The 26,353-nt window shown below is 34.5% G+C and overlaps 1 protein-coding gene and 1 long non-coding RNA gene across 5 annotated transcripts in view; both read left to right on the plus strand.

Annotated features, from left to right (window-relative positions):
* The window catches only part of dgt1 (dim gamma-tubulin 1), a 58,078-nt gene that overhangs the window by 22,696 nt on the left and 9,029 nt on the right, over positions 1 to 26,353 (plus strand). For 3 of the 4 annotated variants that reach the window (XM_069847598.1, XM_069847601.1, XM_069847599.1), the window contains exons 4-5: positions 7,350 to 7,457; positions 15,120 to 15,279. In XM_069847598.1, coding sequence (XP_069703699.1) covers positions 7,350 to 7,457; positions 15,120 to 15,279 — 268 coding nt within the window. The remainder of the gene's footprint in view (positions 1 to 7,349; positions 7,458 to 15,119; positions 15,280 to 26,353) is intronic. The other variant, XM_069847600.1, reaches the window with a different exon arrangement.
* Positions 19,232 to 25,590, plus strand: LOC138715089 (uncharacterized). Its single transcript, XR_011336156.1, has 2 exons — positions 19,232 to 20,726; positions 20,757 to 25,590. It is a non-coding gene; the product is annotated as an uncharacterized lncRNA (long non-coding RNA).

Here is a 26,353-nt window from a genome sequence, read left to right on the forward strand (position 1 = left end):
AGAACTCCTATAAGATGTTATTAATTAACCCCAGTGGTAGAATGATGGACGAAAAATGATAGGTATGTTTTTCCTGGAATGCTTTTATTGAAAGATAGGTTTCTTAATATGCCATGAGATCCAGTTTTACTTTTCAGCTACGATTTTTTATTACCTCTAAAAATCTACTGCCCTAGACAAGTTTGAGCCCATGAATGTTGGGTCTAACGATAAAGATTTTATCACAGTGGTTGGCACAATGTTAATATTTTCTGTTTAGTAGTGTTGTAGCAGTTTTGCAAAACTACTCCATTAAGTATAAAAAGAGCAGGAAACATCAGAATTCCTTTCAAGCTTCCTTGAAGTTATCATTTATTCCACGTTTACAATAGGTGTGATTTTGCAGTACATTACAATTTTCTGTATTTATTCATTCATTCATTCATTCATTCGTTTATTCGTTTGTTTATCAAGCCAATGCCTAGGCACTTGACAGTGAAACCATTTGCTGCCGTGTACCATATACTGGGTGTTTCAGACCACCCGCATCAGCCTTTTTTTCTCGAAAACTATATGATACTTGTTGTTCACAAAAAAATTTTGACAGCCAAAACCTATATAAAGAATCGATTGGTGGTAGTACATTTCCCATCACAAACCGGAAGTGGTCAACTTCGAAATTTCAAATGGGAACATGGGTCATTGAAGGTGCCATTGGAAACTACTTTTAAAAAGAAACCACTTTTACTGAAACTTTTTTTTCTAACTTTTATTGTTTATTCTCAAAGCAATAAAAATGATATTTTCTGAGAAATGTTGTATGTTGTTTATTTTTTCACTTAGTGTACAAGATTCTCCTGTTGAGGCTGCTGCTGAGCTGGCAGGAGGATAGACAGCAAGCTGTTATAACTCAGGCTCAGCAGCTTTCTTTCCTTTTAAATGAAGTAGAATCTTCCACTTAATTAGAGCATAGGTGGAAATGAGTCTAGTAACTAGTACAAATAACAATGTACCATACATGAAAATAAACAGACTGTAACAAACCAGTAGTAAGCTTTTCTATTCTTCTCGAAATCGTCTAGAAATCTTTTCTGTTTATTAAAAGCATTTCAAACTGAAGAAAATCCAGTTCTCGAAATATTCAATCATTACTGAAAGGATTTGTTGAGAACATCATTGATTAAGACTTCGATTTTTGTTCCATTCTGTCAGTTTTCATTAAATGATTACTGTTACAGACATGCTTTTTGATGTTTCGTTAAAAAATATACTGGATCTCAATTGCTGTTTGGAAAAATGTTAGGGACTCTACAGCTGTTACCAACATTAAACGAGAGACTGATTAGTTTTGCTGAATATAGAATGTACTCAAAAACCACTTGTAAGGCGAAGAAAAGATGTTGAACTAAATCACATTATTTTAACCTGTATAATAAAGTAATTACCTATTCTGCATCAAACTGAAAGTCATTAATGTAGGGATAAATGAAATTATGCACTGTCAACTAGTTGCCAGCAATCAGTAGACACAAGGGAATATAATATAAGCACTTCAGCACTCTGTTATTGCAAGCAATAAGTCTCCAGCAACTATGAAACCATGAGCAATGTGCGGGGGAATCATTTGATCGGGATGGCCATTGAAATGTGTATGTTAAATTTCCGAGAAACTTTGGTTGAGACCAGTTGCGTGCAATCAGTAGGTTTCACCAGAGTAATTTATTTGGAAATTGAATCTTGAAGGGACATTTGTGACATTAAAAAAAAAAAATAATGAACTTATTTAGAGATGAACTTGTAGAGCAGAAGAGAAAAGATTCAGGTAAGCAATAGAATATGATTTTATATTAATATGTATTTATCACAAACTAAATTCTGAATTAGATTTAAGTGTACTTACTACCAGCTGAATTAAATTCTTTTACAATTCCAATTGCCCTTCATAAAGTTACTTGTGAACATATCTCTGTAATGTGCTTCTCGTTGGTTTATTCTTAGTGTTTCTTTTTTTGCTATGACATTTTCAAATCAGAAATTGTCAGAGTGTCTTCAGCTCTCCCTCAGATGTAATTGTGAAGAACACAACAACTTTTGTATGAAGTCTTACTCAAAATATTCGAGAATTTGAATATTTCGAGCAAACTAGTAGTTGTATGAAACTGCACTGCTAGATGTCTTTTAGTGTATCCTTGAAGGATAATTGAACCACTTGTCTGCCAACTATCTTTATAAGTGTACGTGTTTCCGAGTTTTGGCTGTTTTCTTTACACTGTTTTCTTGTGTTTCTGCGATTTTCGAAATTTGTTCCACCTGGTCAGATTGTCAACAGGAAAGTCTGCTGCTATGTTTGGGCTGAGATGTGGAAGAACAGAAACTGGATGTTGCACCATGACAGTGCACCTGCACACATCTCATTCATTGTGAGGAACTTATTTAAAAAAAAAAAAAAAAGTAACATGACTAATGTTCTCTATGTTGCTTACTTGCCTGACCTGGCCCCTACGACTTGTACCTAATCCCTTAATTAAAACTCAAGTTTAAAAAGTGATGTTTTGACTCCATTGAAGAGATCCCAATAGAATCACAGAAGGTACTGAACATGTTATTACTGGGAGACTTCTAATGTGTACTTCCAAAAATGAGGAAAATTGCTGGAAACGTTGCATACAAGTCCAATTAGGGCAAAGTATTCATGTTTTTACTAGTCAGTGGTCAAAAATTGCAACATAACAAGACGAGAGAAGTGATGGTGATGACATTCCTGACTATAAGCAAGTACCTAGTCATGATTTTAGGAAAAAAATATTGCTAAAGTGTGACACTATTTTACGCAGGAAAGTACTTAAGGTAGTTCTTCATCTGCACTGACTGTTCACCCACAGTCTATTAAAAGAATGTGTCAGAGTGCACTTGGTGGTTTTCTCCAGAATAATCATTAAGGATGTCATGCTTATTTGATGTATATACTTGGTGTATAGATCATACTACAGTATATTGAAATTTATTTTTATCATATATATTTTTTTTAAATATTTGTACTGAAATTGATTTAAGTAAATATGTTTGTGTATTACTGTTCAATAAGTGGTAGATGGTTCAAAATGTGTACTACTGACTTGCTAGAAAATGAATATGAGATTGTTATGTTTCATCTCATTGAGCAAAACTGTGCATAATTGGGCCATTGTGTATGAGTAGTATAGTGAATTCGGGATGTGTACGGAGCAGAAGTTAATAGCCAACTAGCCATACATCAGTGTAACCTGTCTTTTTATTGGTTAATCGCACAATCTGGTGCTATACACAAATGACAAGACATGTTACATTGACGTGGCTGTTTACTTCTGCTCCGTACATATCCTGGATTGACTATAGGACCAATGTGGACCAGTTAACCAGAACTGATTGTAATTCATTCAGTGAATTTTAGAGTTAATGAAGCAAAATGTAACTAGTCTTTTTGTATCAGCTGAGAGCTACTGAGTACAATACAGATCAAGAGGCGAGACCTGGCATGTGAGCTACGTGAAAAGGGAAAGTGTGGGAGATCAGAAACTAAGTTTGTTTCAGTTTGGTTAATATTTTATGAATCTACCGACACGAAAATTCAATTCTGGCTACAACCTTATTTTCCCCCTCCAAAACCACTGGTGATACAGTTACAGCACATGGTAAGGTCACTGGACAATAATAAGGGTAACTCGGGTGCGACTTTTGTGATAAATTACCACAAAAGTGTATCACGTTGTTTATTATTCGGAATTATTTACACATAATTCCTACAAATTTTAGTTATCTTGATAAATTTGGTAAATTTGTAGCATTCTGTCATCACAGCATAAACTGGACCTGAAACATACTGCTCAGTTTTGTTATACTGCCATCCTTCTCACTTATTCTCGTATTTTATTACTCATAGTTGGTTTAAATAACTGCGAAAAAAATAAAAGTTATTTGGAAAAAAAAAAAAATAAAATAAAGAACCCTCAAAGTTATTATTTGGTGTTTAATTCAAAGTTTCTGTCACAAGATAGAGTTGGGTTCATTGGTACATCCAAATTACAGATTTTTTTTTAAAACAGAGTGTGTCATCACCACAATGCAGCAATATTTCGATAGATATATGAGAAAGCTATTTCAGGCAAGACATTTCGTGCTTAGTAGGAACATTTTGCTAGTGATGGTTATGTATATAAACTAGTGGTTCCCAAACCTTTTCTCTCTGTGCACAAAAAACTACAAAAAGTATTTTGTGCACCACATAATATGTCGTTTGATCAAAATGTAATAGATAATGGTACTATGCTTAGGCAGACTAGAGAAACAAAACAGAACGTACCTCCTCTGTGAGCAGAAAGGGCTGCATGGTTGCGACTAGAGAGACATCCTTAGTAAAATGGTTGACACGGCAACTCATTCAAGTTGGAGACAGTTTTGATACTTTAGTTTAATTGTAGTTATGGCTAGAAAGTATTTTTCTGGTGAAGATAAGGAGTAGCACCTGTTGTTATTAGTTCTGAAAATTTGGAAATCCAAGGAGGGATAATAATTTAAGCTTATGGTAGATGCCTTGGTTTTAGTGGTAAGGTGACTTGATATGTTTATTTTCTCCCAAAGAGAGACTGAAAACTAATTTCACATCCATTCATGTTGTTCTGGAAAACAACCCTTAATGTTGTTCTTAAGTTTAATGAAATGAGTTAGAACATAAAATGTAATTTCTTCAAAGGTAGGCTATAATCATTTTCTTGTAAATATTATTCATGTTTTGTAACATTTTCAAAAGCTTTTTCACAGTTCTAACTTTATGAGTCCGTAAATGGTGTTACAAAGGTTGAAAACAATTGTATTTCGACCTTGTAACAAGGACTTTTGTTTAAATAGTCTCGATATAAAAAGTTCAGGTCGTTTCTTTTCTAGTCTATGAAATGTCTATACAGTAGAAAACCACATCTTTAAAAATCTACATACTCCTTTTAGGAATATGTATTATATGTCTTTCTCATCTTAAATTCTACCGTATCTGGTTAACATGTTTTGGTATGATATTGACCTTCTTCAGAACTGGCTGTTGCTCTACACCAACCAAAACACATCCAACCAAAAAGCCAAAACTGAACATACTAGAAAAATACGAAATATACAGACACACAAAAACACATCCAAATGAAATTCTCAACACACAACTCAATTTCAGAACACACACTCCTTGACTCCACATTACACTACACAAACACACCCCCACAGGAAACAAAACAAAAGGTGCCAAGACGAGCAACAGCCAGTTCTGAAGAAGGTCAATAACAGACCGAAACATGTTAACCAGGTATGATAGAATTTAACACGAGAAAGACATATAATACATATTCCGAAGTGATATAGTGTTAAAAGTCGTGTAATCAAGATGTATACTCTTTTTAATTAATTTGCTCCTTTAGAACTTTTCCCCTTTTGTTTGTGGATTGATTACATTTATTCATATAAAATGTGAATGTGGAAAAGAGTTCAATGGATTAAATTTAACAAAGTTCACTATTTCCAGCACATCTAATAATACTGAATACAATTCTAATTGAAACTGACGTCTTGCTAGGATCTCTATGTTAGTGATAAAATAAAAAAGTTCATATGACGAGCACTTTTTCTTTCTTTGGCATAAAATCCTACCGTAACTGCTGCTGAGGTACTTGTAGATACTTGCACAGTTTGTTCAGGACAGGTTTTCTTTTTAAAACTGTCATTGACTGCTTTAAATATGTCACTCCTTGTGCACTTTTCTGAAAGTGATGTACATAACTTTTAGTGAAAGTTATTTTCGAAACAGTACCTCATGACTCCAAGCTCCGGGCTAATCCTATAACATTGGTTGACTTGTTTTTGGAGAGAAAAGTTAGGAATTGATTTGGTTATGATATAATCACTTATTTCCGGTCCCTTCTGACATTGATTCAATTTAAGTTTAGTTTTATGTTTTTTACACATTTAATTTTGCACATTTTCGTAATTATTGATATCACTGTTGTCTTATCAATAGTATGGATTTTTTTTAGTGATTCGATGGAAGATTTTGAAAAGAAGGTACATAATTTTTTCTGAAATGGTAACAAAGCTTTTCATGTAACTAACCTGTCGACACTTATTTTCTACAATTTTTGTTCGAAATAATACCATTGGTTTATTTGCAGAATAACTGTGTTTCCTTTCTGGTTTAAAACTACATTCTCACTATACACCGTGTCCCGCTTAGAGGGATCGAGAAATAAGTGATAATTTTAAGTGTAAATAATGATTTATTAACATACCTTTTTACATAACTTGATGTAAAAACTCTCGATGTGTGCGCCTTGAGTTGCTCTGCAGACATCTAAATGGTATTCAACCTCCCGCCAAGTGTTCTGTAGCATTTGTGGAGTCACTAGCGCAGCTGCATTTGTGATGTGTTGCCTCAGTTCCTCCAAAGTGTTAGCTCTGTCTCTTTGGTACACAGCATCCTTCACAAAGCCTCAGGAAAAAAAGTCCAAGGGAGTCAGATCGGGTGACCTGGTTGGCCAGGCAATGAGCCCTCATCTTCCAATCCACCTATCCATGTACGAAGAACACCACGGCCTTGTACTCGCGTAATAGATTTTTCTTCTGCTAGCCATAGCATACACTGAACTTTCTGTTGTGATGTCCACATGTTGACCATGGCGTGTTCTCCTACAAAATGGCGCCAGGCTTGTTTTAGCAACAAACGAACGAAAGTCACTCATGCAGCTGTTTTCAAACTGTTGCGTAAACTTGGACAGTTTCTCTATCTTGTCAGATGTAAATCTCAACGATATCTTTATCTGGTTTTAATTGATGAACATTTATTTCTCGAACCTTCTAAGCGGGACATGGTGTATTTAATGCACCCAGGTTATTTTCCTGTTAAAAGCTCAATGTTGTTTTCGTGCATAGGCTACTTGTTTTTTGTTCACACAGCAAACTGTCTTTAGAGTAGAACTACAGTGTTTGATGACCACAGATCTCTTGTTTCTTCCAACTGTATTTATGTATCTCAACATGTCGAGTTTAAATAACGAACTGAGCAGCAAAAAATGAACTGATATTTGAAGTACTTTATATTAGTCACAATAAATAAACATCCCTTATTTAATGCTCATTCCTCTCTGTGTACTCATTCGAGTTTGGGAACCACTGGAGTACGGTATAATTTTCAGGGCTTCAATTCAACAAAAATAATTGAAACATTATTAATTTGAGTAATAAATGAAAATAAGCCTGTGTTAATAAAATGGCTGTGTTATGGAATGGAACCCTTCAACACAGAATAATGAAACCGAGAATCTTTGTGAAAGCAGTAGTCGAACTTTAACTTTATGCAGGCGGCAGCAAAAGGTTGCAGCAGGGGGATGCCAGCAACCTGGATGGGAAGGAAGGGGATGCACTGGAAGATGCTCAGGACTTCGTCACAAAGGCCCTCAATCCATTTGGTGAGTTAGACAAATTGAAGCAGAACATGGAGAAGTTATCGTAGCACTCTGTTTGTATGTCACAGTTTTTGTTGTCTGTTTACAATCTTTTCTTCTAAACTGTTACGCGAATTTTATTTAGAAGTGTTGGAAATGAACAGAAATTTACTCAGAAACTGCACATTCTTGAAAATGTTACTGGCTAATGTTATATCACTTACTTTGTTTCCATGTCAAACACCTGAAAGGAATTGACAAACGACTTCTAGCAGCTGTGTTTGTAGTGTTTCTTCATCATCATTCTGTTGTTGTGGTATCATGAATTGGATAGGATTGCAAAGGGTGGAGAGTAAGACAAGCCTGCTTTAGCTGAGTCCACTCATATGGACCCATTGATGTTACCTCCTTAATAACTCCTCAGTGACTTGTACATTACTTGAGCCATCCAAGATGCTGGATGAACTTGAGTGCTACTGACAATGGCAAAAATTTCCTGGCACAGATCATTTTTAATTTTGCAAGAACTGGACATGTTCTGTTTTGCTTTCTAATTTTCAACTTCAACAGTCAGAATTATTGGTATCAGGTCTACTGTGGTATGAAAGTGCTTCTGTAAGATACAATGACATAGCAGATTTCGCCTTTTGTTATAAGTTGGTTTAGCTGTCATTGAATGTGAACTATGAGTAAACAGACAACCAGCCACTGAAATAATTTTCTCATTGGTGTAACTCGCAACAATGTATATTATGTCAATTGATGAGATCACTTCTGTTCTGCTGTAGTCTGTGTGTTGACTATGCAGTTTTCGTGCCTCTTTTGATTTCATAACAGCTATGCTGGTATTTTATAGAAGAAGATGAGTGCTTGCAAGAAACAGAAAATTTCGCTTTCATTCTGAGTGGGAGAAGTATCACTTTTTTAATGGCATAAGACGAAAAATTATTTCTAATGCCATTCAAGTAACGGTAGATTTACAAAAAATAAAATACCATTACACAACAGTCCATCCAGCAATCGAAGTGTTTCACCTTCAAAATAAAGCTATAAAATTATAAATTTTTACAAATATTATAACTATTTTCCCCTTTTATAATACTAGCTAACCAGCAGCCAGATTAAAATTTTCTTAGTACTCAGATCCAGTAAGTTCAGTGACTGGAGAATATAAATCGTCTAGGTCCCTTGAAATTGACACATAAGGACTAGAAGCATACTCTCTATTGTGTTAAGTATTGCTGTATTGTACCTAATAAAATGCTATTATCTGTAACAATAGATCAGTATCATCCATGTCATACAAGCTCAAGAACTACTGCTCAACTAAGAACATCACATACATATACACAAGTCTATCTCAAACTAATCAACAGGTTAAGAGAATAAACTCGATGCTTTCAATAATTTAAAAAATCAAAATGATACAGGAACAGCCACGTTGTAAAACAAGCTAATTCAACTGAAAAGCACAGAACTGGAAAAACTTGTTTTTGAGCTCTTGACTGTGGTTGAGGTGGGAAGTAATTAAAATATGGAAATAACACAGTTCACTATAGCAGAACTGGTGACTGAATTTGAAGAGAAACGAAATCAACCCAGAAAAAAAAAACCGTTAAATTCAGAGACAAAAAAAATTGCAATTGGTATTGCTGCTTTGTACACTATTATGATTCTTGATTGTATTGAAATTGGACCTGGTGTTAAAATCAAAAAGAAGAGCCCACTACATTTTCTTTTTAAGCTGTTACTACAACATTACTGTGAATGTTCTAAATAACTTGTACTTTATCTGTGAAACCATAGATTTGTGGCTACTTATCATTCCAGTGAGATGACCTAAATTGTGGTTGAATGTGAGGATGTAATGAAGAAACCTGTGACTGAAATGTAGGAAATAAATAAAAAGTAAATGTCTAAAAGCTGAGTTATTGTTATATTGTATTTCACTTGTATTTTATTCTTAAATATGAGTTAATATTCCCACAAATGTATGGTACTAACAGAAGAGAAATTAGATGATGGAGCTAGACTCAGATATTTTCAAATCATATTCAACAGAAAGTAAAGACAGAGACAGGCATCTCAAGTGAGACAGCATCCATTACTTGAACTCAAACGAAAATGCTACATGAATCTAAGGATCGTATTTTGGTTGAAACTTGTAAATGCTTGTTTGGTTTTTCTGTGATAGATATGGAGAAGGCATTGTAATGTTGCAAAATAAGTAAAAATGTTCATGGATACACACATTTTCACCTCTCTATCAGTCTGTCAATCAATATGTGTATAGTCGATGACAGAACATGTCAGTCTTTCCCTCATACCACTCCATTACACCCCTCATCATTGAAAAGTGTAAGAGGAAAGGTCTATGCTGTCAAATTGCAGTTTCTTTCTATACGTTACAATGTGTTCACACTTCAGAAGTAAAGGTTAGCTATATCTACATACCTGTGTTCAGAACCAGGTCTAATCTTCACTTAAGTCTTCAGATGACAAGTCCACTTCAATAGTAATTGTCCTCCTCTGATCGAAAACTGACTAACTGCAGAAAATTATCTTCAACACACTTTGTGTATTTTATACAGTGTGTTTCCGAGGTGGTGTTACAAACTTTCAGGGATGATGGCGATGGGCACATGTATAAATTTGAGATCAGGAACCATGATCTGGAAATGACTGAATCGAAAGTTATAAGCAAAAATAAGTGGCAGTAAATCCTCGTGAATCATTCTGTATATACCACTGATATAATTCTTAATGTATTGCAGATAAGAATATCTCCTAGTAGTAATCTCATTAGGCCTAGATTCGGCCATAGCTGATCTTCTATTTACAGTCTGTTATGTAACAATCTCTTTAATGTTCGACTACTATAATGAAATTGACAATCAGTCCCTATCGTTTTTTCGTGCATTGTTTTTGTAAGCGTTTCTGCTGTGGGCAATACCCTTTTCATAGAGCACTCATACACTGTCTATTGAATTAAATCAAGAGTGAAATCATCGACCTTGTTGAACTGAAACTTTTTTTTTCTTTGTTGCTGTACGATAACCGGTAGCTATTAATCTTCAATTCCAGAAATTTTTTTTGATGGTAGTAAGTCCAATCCCGTTGCTATCTTTATTAATTGATTTATATTTCTTGTGGACAAAACACAGGCACCATACACCAACTCATGTAAAAATATCTTCACATTTTAGACAATCCCGACACTTTGTTTCCATAATTTTTCACTGCTACCGATCACTATTTACTTCAATCTTTTTTCTTCTTACTCAGTGTTTTCTCCCAAGAAGGACCATGTTCAGGTTCACTGTCAGCTTCTCTTTCTGGAGACAAAGGACGTAGTTGAGATGTGTGTCAGTGGTAGATTCACCACTAAGCAAAGGTCGGAAAAGTCCTGACATTTTGTTAAGATCTGAAGTCCAAACACTATAACGCCAGTTTGACTGAGTTAAAAACTCACTGAACATGAGTTCATCCCAACATTCAGCAACACTGAAACTTAGGGATGTCTTTTGTAAGCAAGCGGTTCAGCTTTTTCTTCTAAGCTTTTGTGACAGTTTTTATGCATATATTCAGTATTTACAAGTGGTTTGATGAAACCTCATAATATCTACTTGTCATATCCTCCTGAGTCCTGTATACTTCATACATGATTATGATATAAGATGTACGTGCAGAGATCCGAAGTCTCCAATAATAGGTATCTACAGTATGACTACTTGTCTTATAGTCATTGACATATAAGTATATATCAATGTTAACAGTAACTCATAAACTGTTGTCGAAAATGGCCAGAAAGTCATTTAAATAAGTGCTCCTGCATACATGGCTTGTATGTCTTAAATGCAGGTAGTAAGGTCATTGATGATACAAAAAGGAGGAGAGTTTGGCCAGCTCCGTGAATCAGGTCCCGGTACAGCTCAGAGGGAAAGAGTGCTCAGCGCGCAGAGCTGAGAGGTCCTGGGTTCGATTCCCGGTGACAACGAATTTTTCTCCGATAATAGGTATCCAAAGTGTAGTATAATATACCTGTATGTATGCCCTAACTGTAACCTGCAGAATTTTTTCATCATTTTTTCTCATTTCAATGACTTTTTTTGAAGTGTAGAAATTATATTGAACTTCAAAAATAAAACAAGACATGTCTCAGGACACGGGAGGATAAAGACACTTTTACTTGGAAGCATCAAGGTGTGAAAAGTGCATAATAGCAAAATAACTTGAAATCAATGATAATGAGTCTCTTGATTTTTAAAATGAAATAATGCTACGTAAAACAGTATAGTCTACATGTACCAGCACAAAAAAATTCTACATTCAATTTTTTTTTTAAGATTTGAGATTTATTTTACATTTGTGTGAATTTCATAAATACGCGTTATTTTATGGTTTAATATTAAGTGTTAAAGGTTTTAGAAATCCTTTATGAAAAAGGTACTTTTTATATAACAGTTTGATCGAATAGTGCAAGACTAGCACAAGTAACACACACTTCTCTTTTTTTAGTGAACCTATCAATGTTTAATATTTGTTCCTGCCTTTTGCATTATTCACGCCTTCTAACTTCCCAGGCATGCTTCTGATAAATGTTGCAATCTCCTCTTGAGGAATCAGTTCTCTTGTTCTTGGAGAACCTATAGGGTATCTGGTCAATGCTGGTGGTCTCTTCTTCCCAGTTAGTGTAAATGATGCACGATGGTATTAAAATTCATCCTCGAGTAAGCTGTGTCATGACGTGAATCTCCACCTCATCAGAGCACTGTTACATCAGGTTGCATGTGGGCTTGTGTTGCCATTGAATAGCACAAAACCATCACCAATAAATGGAACAAAAGACACAACATGTTCCTGAAGGATTCTCTCGTATTTATGTGCTGCAAGGGTTCCATTCTCTACAAAACCAGCTTCGTTCTTCTGTCAAGCTTATTTCTATCTACACAATCACAGATAAGTGATTCTGGAGCAAAATGGGCAGGAGGAATACCTCTCCTCAATTCTACACACTCTTCCTCTGCCATGGTGGTAGATGTAGTGGTGGCGGTGATGGTGGTCACAAATTTTAGTCATAGGAACTGATCATCCTTAACAGATATCACTTCTTGAGCCTAATCCTGATCCTTTGAATAGAATTCAGTTGCTGTGTACCTTCATACATTTGTAGAAATTCGGGAAACAGTAGTTCGCAATATAATTCTACCAATGCAAGAGTTCGTGCACCACAAACTGTGGTTGTATAGTGGAGGAACACAACTTCTTAACCCTGTTCAGGCTTAGGGAGGGATGTTGTAATGGGAACTACAGTGACATAAACTACTTTATAGTGCACAAAACATAGCTCATAATCTTCCCACCAAAAGACAATCAGAAAGTGCTAAACCTTGGCTAAATGGACATACATTGCGAAACTTGGAGACAGATTATATGTACGAAAGAGCATATGCGATGGAATGTTTGCCTACAAGCTAGTCATCTCTACCCATTGTAGCAGGGGCATCAAGTAAATAAGAGTTCTTTGGTTTCTTCTAAGCAAAATTTTTTCATCAAGTATGAACTTGTTTTCTCCATAGAGTATATTGTTTAAAGGAAGTATTACGATCATAATGGAATTTGATGTCCTCTCAAGACTCATGACTATTTTGAGATAAGGTAGGGTGCCCATTTATCGTCCCCCATTTAGTTTTGTCTCACCATTCATATACCATTAAAGTTGAAGACTTGAATCTAATCTAGTTAAGAACTTTCAACATTTAACTACAAGACACAGAATTCGAAATTCATAAATTTGGAATAAAATTGAATATAAAACATGAAGAATGAAATTATGCAATTTTTTACATTTCAATGAAGCAGTCTAAATTTCGTCTCCTATACTTTTTAACATATTGAAGGACAATTATTTCAATAGTACAATGAAATAAAAACATAGAACGCCAAGAATGTTTATTAATAACTAATAATTATGGAAAGTATGTAAGACAGCATTCAGAAAATTATTTAAAATACTGTAAAACAAAAACTCCTTCATGTGATATTTTCTTAAGGTTCTTAGCACTTCCAAAACAAAATTACAGTTTAACTTTTTAACCTAACATTAAATAGTTAATTACGTCAAATAGAACTAAAACCTTTCAATTTTATGTTTCACCCATTCAGACACGTCACAAATAAATTGTTGTGTTCACAAGATGAGCACATTTCGTGAGACCAATGGCAGCATTGCGTGCGTTTGATCCCTTTCTGTCCTTATGTTAGGAAAATATTTCCCACATAACGGGAATGCTACATCTTCATCATCACTCCCACTGTCACTAAAAGACTCGCAGACAATGTTATTTTTTGTTTGTTTCGGTGCACTTTATTTGGTTGAAACTGAGGCTGCAGGTTGTGAAGCGACAGTGGTACAGAAGTCGACATTAAGATTTCTTCTCGTCTGCTTTCGCTTTTGGTTTTCAGACTCGTTAACTTTTCTTTTCTTTTCTGCTGCTGTGTTCTTATGGGTTGTACTGGTTACTATAAGTGCTGAACCATGCCTATTGGAAAACGATGGCTCTGTCACTGGAACTTTCCAAATATCTTCTGGACTGATCACGGAATTTGAAGTTTCAGGTTCAGTATCCTGATGTTCTGTCACTTGGGTAGGTTGATGTCGATTAGATACCAATTTGTAGCCCATCTTTATCTCCCTAACATGTTTTACGGCTTCCATCATTTCCTCCTTGCTCCATAGTTTCCGTTTTCCCATCTGAAGGCAACTAGAAATATAAATGACAACAGCCTTACTGAAATTACATGATATGGAAATAGCATTCCAAAATCCGTCCCGGGGACGAAATTTAGACACGTCCTGGGGGACGAAATTTAGGCATGTGCACCACAGAAGTATGGCGGCATCTCGTTCTAAGCACGCTGCAATATCCGGTTCATTTAATATATATTCTTACACTAGACACTTTGCTCTATATATAGGAGCAAAAAATGTTATGAAAATACGTACCTTAGGTTGTGAAACACTGCTGAGAATATATAAGAAGAATAGTTTTCCACCTTCCAGATATTTAAAACTTAAATAACAACTAAACAGACAATAACACTCGCTCCAACTGAAAGCACGCTTGCTACTGCATAAAGAGGGATAGTCTTTACTGACCATCACTAGGGTGCGACACATTATGGGCTAAATACTGTGGGGAACGAATTTAGGCAAAGGGACGAATATTGGGCACTACACCTTAATACTAGTGTTTATGTGTGTTGTATTTTTTATAAGCAGAACTTCACGGATTTTATTATTCTTTTTATCAGTTTTATCTTAAGTCATTTAAACGCAAAAGTTGATCATATATTGATTGACATAGAAGAGTTTAAAATATTAACATAACTTGTATCAGACACATGTAATACATTTTACATATGAGGTGTTCCTCCATCCACATACATGAATGCAGATCTGATTGCAAATTATGTTTAAGTACGTGCAAGAGGTATATATATTTTAATATGAGAGATTTATGAGAAATTGCTACATGTTATCAAACTAATTGTTCTTTTAAACCAACAATAAATATGGTAGAAAATGAGATGTTTTAGATGTTATGCTTATAAGTAAGTAAATGGATTTTTGCTTGTAAGTCATTGTTATCATTGGAATGATTGTGTTTGTTTTGACAATTGCAGTGGACATGGAAGCATTGCGAGTCAACAGTTCAGCAAGCCGAATTCTGGATTATGCCAGTGAATCAGACAGTGATGTGGAACCAACTGTACGAGGTGACACAGCAGAGAATGTGTCATCAGATGCCGAGAGTGTGGACAGTCAGATGGAAGACCCCTTCAAGTCAGTATAAATTCGATTTTTACCTGTTCTACAATCATTTTCCAATTTTTTTCTATTCGTAGTAATTTATATATATCGGAGTTTTACTGGCATGCCAAAAGATTAATGGAATAAATCCAAAGATGTTCCATTAGACAACAGTTACATGTGTGTGATGTATTTGTGTGCATGTGTGATAAAGCTTGTTCAAAACAAAATGTAAAAAAAAAAGGCAAATTTGTGCAGTGCAAACTAATTCTCTAGTCCTGGTAAATGGAATAGGCATTGTATTGTTATTTATTTTGTATATTGCAGAATTTACTCAATGTGAAAGTAGAAAGAAATATTTCGGGACTTCATCAGTCGTTATTTACATAATGCAAGGAGGCGTGTTTTGAAAATGCAACCAACTTGTGAAAAATGGCAGCCATGATGGTATAAGCCTACAGCAAGTATGAGAAATTTAACATTCAGATTAGGTACTTAGAATGCTATGGGAAATGAGAACGGATTGGTGTGTGTAGATTGGACTTAATAAAGACTTAGAAGTTAAGATTCTACTTACATGGAATTCAGCATACAGATTGTAGCAAATTATTATACAATACTTGTAGGAGTTTCATTGTTAAAACAAAATCAATGGTTCAATGAACTTGTAAAAATTTTTATGGTTAAGTACTCTTTATCCCTTGCGGCAGCTCACGAATGGTGAGAAGATTTATATATTTATATTATATCACAAAAAGTATGACATGCAACCAACTTGTGGAAAACGGCAGCCATGGAGAGGAGGAACTGATGTACTGTACGCTATTTTTACTGTCTGGCCAGAGAATTAATGTCAGTCATTGAGTCATAGTTCTGATAAGTAGCTTCATACTGCTAGGAAACAAACAAAAAGGTTCAGTATCTACCTCTTTATTGTATTGATTGAAATGGTAGTTAAGTGTTCAAATTGCATGTACACAAACATGCACACACACACACACACACTCACACACTTCTGTTGTCTAATGGTAGATCTTTGTAAATTCTGAGTATCATTGTGTTAATGTCGTAACAATTAAAGATCAGAGAGAGAGAGAGAGAGAGAGGAGTGGGCAGGAATAAAAATTTTCATTTCGTGGAAAAAGATATTGGCCTAAATTATACACTTAGAAGCAAACATTTTGATGGGGGCAGATAAAAAAGTTCGCCAGGGGTCGTTAACAGAAAGAAAACACAATTTCAATGGAAAACTTTATTGGAACAGACACAGTAATTGTTGAGCTATTTTTAAACGTATTCCCCACCATAATTGAGACATTTGTCATTTCATGGGATCGACAGAGAGGTGCAGACGGCTGTCAAATGCTGGTTCCGATCCCAGGCAACTGACTTCTACGACATAAGGATACAAAATTGATCCAATGTATGACAAATGTCTCAATTCCAGTGGGGAATATGTTGACAAATAGCGCAACAATTGCAGTATCTGTTTCAATTATGCTTTTTTCTGTAAACAGAACCAGGGAAATACACTTTCTGGACGGCCTCGTAATTTCGGTCGAATGGTCAAAATTTGTATAAGCACTTCTTTTGACATTATTAACATGGTGGAAGAAAAAATTTAACATTTTTATCTGCCCCCATCACAATGTTTACTTCTTAGTCCCCATCCCGAACATTTTATATATTTATTATTATTATTATTATTATTCTGTTGGATCAGTAATTGAAGTGTATACAGTGGAGCCTCGATGCATCGTTCCCGTTATCGCCTTTTTCATCCGCATTTTTTGGTCCCGGAAATAGGCCCATATAAATAACGATATTTTTTTCCCGGTCCCATCGTTCCTCGAACTATCGTTTTATCGCATCGATCGTTGCGAAATCACGGTCCCGACGCCATATTTTCCCGCATGGATAGTTTTCTTTTACTTTGAAAGGGCGAACTTTTTGCTCTCCATTATTATCTTTGAAGCAAAAGGATACAGAAGATTGCGATCAGGAGACTGTGTCAAACTTCGCGGAGAAACTTAAAATGTATTACGCCGCCATGATACGTGACGTGATTCGTCATAGTGCAGCGCGCGAATTCATTTGGTATAGTCTGCTAATGCGGAAATTCTGTGGTATGAAGACTTATTAGATTTTGAAAAGAAATGCAGTTTTATAGTAACTTATTGTTTAATCATACTTTTCTACACAAAAACGATGTGGAGGTATATAAACACTTGATAGAGTTTTATTATGGAATATATTACGCAGTCGTCTTACCTAACGAGATTTTTCGTCTTACTGCTGCGAATTGTTTCTAGTCAGCGTGCTACAACACAGACGCAGATCTCCACAGTGGCAAGTGTTTCTGTACATTGTTTATGTTCAGCACATGTTTATATGCTTAGAAGCGTACCGGAGAATTATCTTTATAGAGTTACTAAAGAGGTAGAAAGTTCCGGCATTATTTTCATGTGTATGTTATAGGCCTAATTTGTGACGCAGGTTCTAGTTGCATGTAATGCAACAATATGGGTTAATGGAAGCCCGCCTACTTGGGAATTGATTTGTGGTAACACATATCTGCATTCTGAACATATCACGAATCTAGGTTTATGATTTTCTCATACTTCATATCTGTTTAAATTATCAGTAATGACCGTTCCTTACGAGATTATACAAGCTGGCCCATAGCGCTTGAAATACGCGTCTTAACTCTGAAGTGGTTCCCTCGTAATGCCAATTCCGCCGCTCGGAGCGCTGTTCTAGACTAAATATTCATAGCAGAACACTTAAATGACATTGACATTTGGGGCATTTAAAGGACTCACAATTGTTTATTAAATGCTTCGTACAATATTTTATGGACAATAGACGTAATTTCCAAACTTCTACGTCTCAATTATATTACAATAAAAGGCTGTCATTCTTGATATTAAAAGAGATTACATATTATAAACTAAGGTACTACCTTTCTGTTGTTCAATTCATACACCGTACCTTTTCGGAAATAATGAAAGCAGCAATATATTTTACATGAACACTGTAGTCTACCCTTTTCACGTATTCATTTATTATTATTATTATTATTATTATTATTATTATTATTATTATTATTATTCCAATGAATTAAGGTACTGTATTATCTTCCATTTCCCTGACTTCATAATTTAATCATTTGTAAGTAGGCCTAACTTATCCCTTTCTTTTTTAAAAATATATTGACGTTGAAGTGTTATGATTTTTACTAAAGCAAACAGCAGTCACAATACATGATTAGTACAAATGTGCGATTTTTCTTGCGCAACTTGCAGCGGTGAAATAAATATCTAATAGGCCTGCTGATTAACTGTTACTTACAAATGACTTTTAAGGAACCCGCAGGTTCATTGCCGCCCTCACATAAGCCCGCCACCATCGGTCCCTATCCTGTGCAAGATTAATCCAGTAGTGGGCAGTAATAGCAAATGCTATGATATTTTAGTGCGTGTAAGCAGTTTTTAAATTAGGAGTTAGAATTAAATTAATTAGGAAGTTAGACTGCAATACATGTGATTAGAAATGGTTTTCGAATTTGACCATTTCCCATAACATAAACAAATATCTCAGGAATCTCAGGGACAATATATTTTAGAATTTGCCACCCATAGGCACATGCACATCTGCTCTCCCCGATCCCCATTTCATTTTTAGTAATGTCTGAATCTCGCTCCCCTTAGCTGTTTTCTGTCGTCACTCATGACAACATATCAATTTAATGAAAACATAAAGTAAAAAATTCTGAACACCATGCAGTGATAATTGTACTTTATCACAACGAATAATTGTAGTAATTATTATTTATTTATTTATTTACTTATTTATTTATTTATTTATTTAATTCTTTATTTATTTATTTAATTATTTAATTATTTATTTAATTATTTATTTATTTATTTATTTCATTATTTATTTATTTATTTATTTATTTATTACTCGTAATGTCGTAATAATATTTGATTTGACTTGGAGGATGAGGGGAGTACGTTACACTAAACTCGGCATGCTCAACATTAAAATTGCATTGCTGCGTATGTTGTATCTTAAATAATGCAAATCGTATATGTGTCAATATTCAGCAGTAATAATTAACCATTGTCGTGGAATATTTCGCCACTATAAATGATGATGGTAAATCATACTCTTTTCCTCGAATAACGCTGCTGATTGCCTTAAGGCAAGACAAGCTAAGAACTATATTAATTTGATTTTGATGATGATGATGATAATAGTAATAATAATAATAATAATAATAATAATAATGATGTCTGAAAGTAGCAGAAACTGGTAGTTAACTTTCAGCAATTATAACAAATTAGAGGGAACGAAATCTGAAGGAAAAACACGGAATTGAAAACAATCAACTTGCCAAAGTAAATGAACCAGATGAACAATGTAGTTTGGAAGCAAAATTTTTAATTCAACAAATTCAGACTTTCGGGAAACAAAATTGTAAATTCCATTAAATGACGCTGAAAATCTGCATACCATACTGATATTTAACAAGTCATAAATAAATCTCAAATAAGACTGTAATATGCTTGACATATTTATAATTTTCGTACCCAATCAATAATGCACAATTAATCAAACTATTTTCACGATACACAATGCTTAGTAATGGAACTATTCATCATTTCTTAGTACAGCGAAGCGAACCTAGCGGCAGAAATTGTCATGACTCTCAGAGACCTACTCTCGATCGTGCTATGCGCCAGCTTGTATAATCTCGTAAGCAACGGTAATGACTAACATCTTGTAAGGACTAGCGAACTAATTTCTAGTGTGTACATCATCCTCATCACACATGAATGAATTGGTACTAAGGTGTGGGAGATGGGAAAACTCCACCTTTCTGTTTACTTCATTATCGTTGTTATCAGAAATTCACTATAGAATTCAGACATAAAATATGCACAATAACTAATTGCAGATTTTTCTGCAAGAAATAGTGTACATAATGTTGTAATAAAGGTGCATTCAGTGTAATCACTAACCATTCGGTTGTTCATTTTATACCCTATTTAGGCAAATAATACATTTTTAATCGCAAGTTTACAAACAAGAATAAAATATTACGAGACACGTTCATTATGTTTTTATATTATTTATGAAGATTATTGTTAAAAATTAAATGCATCGATTATGTGAGTTTTCCCAGTTAAATTATCTAGAGAACCGTGGGATACGTAACTCTGTTGCGTCTGTTATATGCCTAAATACCGGTACAGTCATTTTTATGGTTTCCCGGTATTATCGCTTTCCCGTATTTATCGTTTTTATTCCCTGTTCCCCAAAAAAACGATGGATCGAGGTTTCACTGTATATCCCTTTGTTCTCTAATTGTTTTATTCTTTTTATGCTCGACCATGCCGAAATGTAGTAATTATACACCTGGAAGCAGTCCTTTAATGCATATCATTAAAGTGCACCTACTCATTAAAGTACAGGTGTTCAGCCAATGACAACTCAGCTTGCAGGTGTTCAGCCAATGACAAGTCAGCTTTGTACCGTTATAAAACCGCAAGTATCGATTATTCTCGGATATGCAATCGAAAGAGAATTAGCGAAAAGTCACGGAGGCTGGAAATCCAATACTGTCGCAGAAGATTATGTTCTGTTACTATAATAATTAGCGTTAATTGTAAATAATATTCAAATAAATTCAATTTGTCATCTCGTTTTTCAATGTCGAGTTCAATAATCAAGGTTATATCAAGTTTAACGGGATTACATCAAGGTCAATGACCTTATTGTTCCTCGGAAAAAATCAATACTTTCGCATCTGCGCACATCTCACAATTCACGACCTAGAACAAGGTCACTTCCGATCTTGTCAGATACAAATAAAATGTATGCATCTGAATAATTTCAAGTTAGAAATATGGTCGAGCATAAAAAGTCGTATGAAACTTGCCTATAATGGTAATTAAGATGCTCGTATGAATATTATGAAACTCGCTTGCGCTCGTTTCATAAATATCCATACTTGCGTCTTAATTACTATCATTATAGGCTCATTGCATAATGTACTATTATTGTCTTCTAATGTTACTCCATAGCATCACCAAAAACCCATTTCTATGTTTCTTCATTTTCGTTCATTTTGTTTAGTAGATTCCCAGACTTCTGCTTCATAATATTGTTTTATAAATTCTTATTTTAGTTTCTTTTTTTATTGTCTTATTCAAAACTAGCTGTACCCATGCGCTCCGCTGCACCCGTTAGAAATAAATATAAAGTAATCACATAATTAAAATAGGACATTTGATCCAGGGAACATTCGTGTTTGATAGAAGGATAAATCGTTTAATATGTTACTTAATTTAAATTGCATCCAAATAATTAAAATGCGATCATTTTGGTCCAGAGACACTCATTTGGTGCAATGACAATTCCTTTAACCTGTTTCTTAATTTTTATTACATGCAACCATAGTTTAATGAAGATTGACATCATTTAGATTTAATGTGTATATTTTATTTTGCTTGTTATAGGTTTCCATTGAATTATGGTAATAACTTAATTTTAACCCTTGTTTTCTACGTATTCAGTAAATGGTGCTTGGCCCACTATAGTTGTGAACCCTTCAAATAACTTAAATTATATTATATAATATTACATATTATATTATATCAGAAGTTACTGTAATAACATTATAGCATTATGTCCATCTAGAGAAACTACACTTTCCAATGGTGAAATAATAATTAATTATACAAATCGGTTAATTTAGCTTCTGATATTACTTCATACAAACACAAACATTCTCTGTAGGCTATCTTTCATAGCTTTCGATTGTTGCTGTCCAAGGCCCCTTATAGACGAAGTCATTTGTTTTTTAATTCATTACACGGCCTTAGATGGCAGTTATTTTAATTTTAAAATTCATTTATCTCATTAAATATCAGTCCTATCAAAATTTTTTAAGGAATAAAACTTATCGCAAATGATTTTTAAAGAAACTTTTGTTATATAACATTTTTCACAAAAATCAATAATAAGCGAGATATTTCGATTTATTTAATTCAGGCCCCCTTATAACCCCCCTTTTAAATAATGTATTTTGAATGCCATATAGCCTAAAATCTAAGTTACAACAAACTTAATTTATATTCCAATTTTCATCGAAATCCGTTCAGCCATTATCGCGTGAAAAGGTAACAAACATACAGACAGACAGACAGACAAAAATTTCAAAAAAGCGATTTTCGATTTCAGGGTGGTTAATTATATATGTTAGGACCAATTATTTTTGGAAAATCGAAAATTACCAGAAAAATTTCAGCTACAGATTTATTATTAGTATAGATTACTGAATGTAGAGTAAATGCAAGAAGAGCTTGCCACAGAAAGCTGCGCGAACTTTCGGAAACATTCGGGTGCACTCGACCTCGCTTCGACTCGATTGGCAAACTGTCGACAGTTCTCAGTCGTCTGCTGGCTTGATGTTTCGAGTGAGCGCATGTAACATAATCTAAACCTTGTTGCTAAATAACTAATAACATAACATTGTAGAAAATACAGAAGCACGAATTTTTTACATGTAAAATCACTGAATGAAATGACAAAGATGTTACAGGAAATATGTAATAATTATTGATATTTGACGTTGTAATAAAACACTAATAACTAATACTGTGTGATTTTATTCATATGTTCCGATAACTAGGGTACTATGGTCGGTTTATTTTAATGCTTATGTTACGAGCGGAGCCTGTTTCGTTTTTCCTGAATTTATAAACGTTATAAATAATTCCCTAGTTTGACTGTGTAACGTTTTATCAGCACTTTCTAATTTAGAGCGAAACGGGGGACATTGTTAAGTACATAGAATGTTATACAGAACTCTGTTATGTAACAAGCACACTTTGAACTACATAAAACTCCTGATATCAGGGATAAAATGCAGAATATTTAACGGAAACGCTAGCTTCTACCCGCTCTGCACACCAACACTCCAGGATAAGAACAGTTCAAGACCGCGCTTTCGAATGCGCCCTGTAATCAGCATTAGGTGATTCATAGCAGCCCTGTAACGAGCATGGCGGTACGAGGACCGAATATCGTTCTCTGCGCATCAGTCAAATGGGCAAGCTTTCTTTGCACTTCCTCTAACTATCTTCCTGTTTTCCTCGAGCTGTTGCTTTCTTAATCTCTAAATCACTGATACCATTTTTATTAAATACTCAGTAGTTACACATACAACTCCAGGGACCAAGATAATTGTATGAATTTACCCCTTTAACAATACCATCACCAAGAATTATATCCATTGTTTCATTCCTAACACCCAAGCATTCATTTTTGCTATAATAATTCTTAATCCCCATTTCCATATATTGTTCGTCTAGCTTGAGCATATAATTTATATATTCCTCATCGTCTGCTATTGATCATTGACAAAATGTATGGAGCAATATGAGTATATAATAATGTTTAATAAATTTTAGGACCAAATGAGCAGTAAGAACTCATATTTTGTCGTTCTTTTCTTATGAAATTTATTATATCAGAATCTTCATTATTTAACTGAAGACTGAAGATTTGGAGAGTCTAGTGTATGATCAGGAATATGTTGGAAAAAAAAAAATTGTTTCCCATGCTGCAAACAATTGGCCAAGAGACTGGCAAAGACAGTCGGCGATGCTTGGGCTACAGTTTGTGATGAAAAAGAGAGATACTTTTATCAGGTCCACACTGAATACAAGAAAGCAACTCCAATTCTTTGAGAAGAAGGCAGATTATTTTTTTCCAGAAAGCAAAATGAAAATAAAAACAGAATAAACAAAGAGTAAGCTGTAGGTGGGTGTATGGAATTCATTAGTAGCCATCTCCCCATGGTGAGTTCTGGGTTGATGCAACCTGTAACATATTTGTACCTTTTATTTTGCATTCCTGGCATCTCTTGGAACTTAAAAATAATACTCCTTTTATTTTATCTGTCAGTAATAACAAATCATAGCAGTCTGCATGAAGTGAAGACCTGCAAACATGCTTATGTTAGGAAAAAAGTAAGATAATCAAAAACAACCCCTCTGTGGCTCGGTGAAAAGTACTTTTAGGAGGTCAGAAATTTTTGTGCAAAACATTAGCACCATTATGCAACTTGCAAACCCTTAAATTTTTTATTTTGGAAAAAAAAAATTTCGGCCTTCTTCAATATACCCTAATGTACAGATCCAGAAACAAAATTTGGGCCACCTGAATTCTCCAAGTTCCAGTTATAACATATTGCGCAACCTCATTGCTTACTGACGATGAAAACTTGCAAAAATTCAGGTAGCCCAAATTTTGTTTCTGGGTCTGTGCATAGTCCTTACAGCTTGGATATAAATGTCACTCCATTTTCTTTCATAACTGGTCATAATTTTATCAGAGGAATACTATTGTATGTTTTTTGAGTTGGAAGGTATCTTGCTAATCTTTTTTCTTTATGTTGTCTGAAGATGAATGAATTAACTGCGCAGGACCATTCTGTCCGAAAACCATTCTGATCTTTTAAATCTTTAATTTTATTTTTGATTCTACTTTGTATGATTTTTCCATGTAATCTTGAAATCGATTTTGTTATACTTAACCCTGTAAAAAAATATTGTACTGTGATAGTGACAATACAGTACATGCTGCTGCTGCTGCTGCTGATGATGATGATGATGATGATGATGATGTAGATGTAATATATGTATCATATGTAATATATGTGATATGTACATATATACCGTATAAATAGACTGTGGCTGAGCTCCGTTCATAAACATGTATCTGTTCCCAAGTTGTCATAACTATGCATTTCATTTTGATTTACATTAACAACTCTTCCCATGAAAAAATTGAATGTTGCTTGAACCAATCATAACGTAGCATTTTCTATCAGCTACTGCTTCACAGAACACTACTGTGTTGTTATTTGCTATATGCTGTGTTACATAGTGTCACTACCACGTACATAATTTGTGTGTTAATGTTATAAATAATTTGTTGTGCTACTATGAAATGTCGCAGAAACAAGATGTTATTCAGAGAATGATAATTTACAGAGTGAGAATACTTTCCATAAAAGTCTAGCATTAAATAGATGTCCTAATTGGTGTGAAGAACTCATCAGCTGTTATGTAGTGATAATTGTGGCATTGTAGCATCTCTTGCTACCAACATTACGAAAAGCTGTCAGGTGCATAGTTCCAGTTGCTTGGGTTTGTGTAATAATGTTATACAATATGTTCTTAATCAAATTTCTTAAAACTTATGTAATTTTGTATAATGTGGAAACTAGTACAGTTAGCAAAATAAATTGGGCCCCTTGCGATTCTGCTTTGAATGAGTTTTACTTGATGGGTTTAACAATTAATATGTTTTATTTAAGATTGAACATTGTGACGTGTATAATTTAAAAACTGTAAGTCTGTCTGTAGTTTGTAAAGAAACATTTTACATTGACTAAATTTAATTGTTTATATCACTTTGTCCTTCTGCCAACCCTTTAATAAGGGAAGGTTGTAGTAATAAACTACTGTATATGTGTGTGTGTGTGTGTGTGTGTCTTCCTTCCTCTTCCTCTTTCACTCTATGACACACTCTCCACTTCTCTGTACCTCTCTCTCACTCTCTTCTTTCGCTTTCCCTCCCTCTCTACCCCTTCCCCTTTCTTTTCTATTTCTCTCCCACCAATTTTTCTGTGTCAATATAGGGTGAAACCCCCTTTTAACTAATCTCTGGGGGCAGTTTTTATTTCCTTAAATGCTTGTTTCCACTTAATATGAAAAAGAAATTGCTTAAGAGTAGAAATTTGAACAGTTTTAGACCATTTAACTACATTATAATTACAGTAGAAACCCACTAGTCCTAACCCTGCTAATCCGAAAATCCAGATAATCTGAACATGCAAGAAAAAAAAAAAGAGAGAGAAAGAGAGAAGAGGAAGGAGAAAAGCAGTATTTTAATTGGAACTCGCGTCAATTTAATGCTATAGCATTTAGAAACTCAAACATAGATATACATAGATTGATCACAAACATCTGGAACAGGATAATTTCGAGGGAAAAATTGTTCCGGGGCCAGGTATCGAACCCAGGAC

This window comes from Periplaneta americana, chromosome 15 (genome assembly GCF_040183065.1).
Source record: "Periplaneta americana isolate PAMFEO1 chromosome 15, P.americana_PAMFEO1_priV1, whole genome shotgun sequence".
Classification (NCBI taxonomy): domain Eukaryota; kingdom Metazoa; phylum Arthropoda; class Insecta; order Blattodea; family Blattidae; genus Periplaneta; species Periplaneta americana.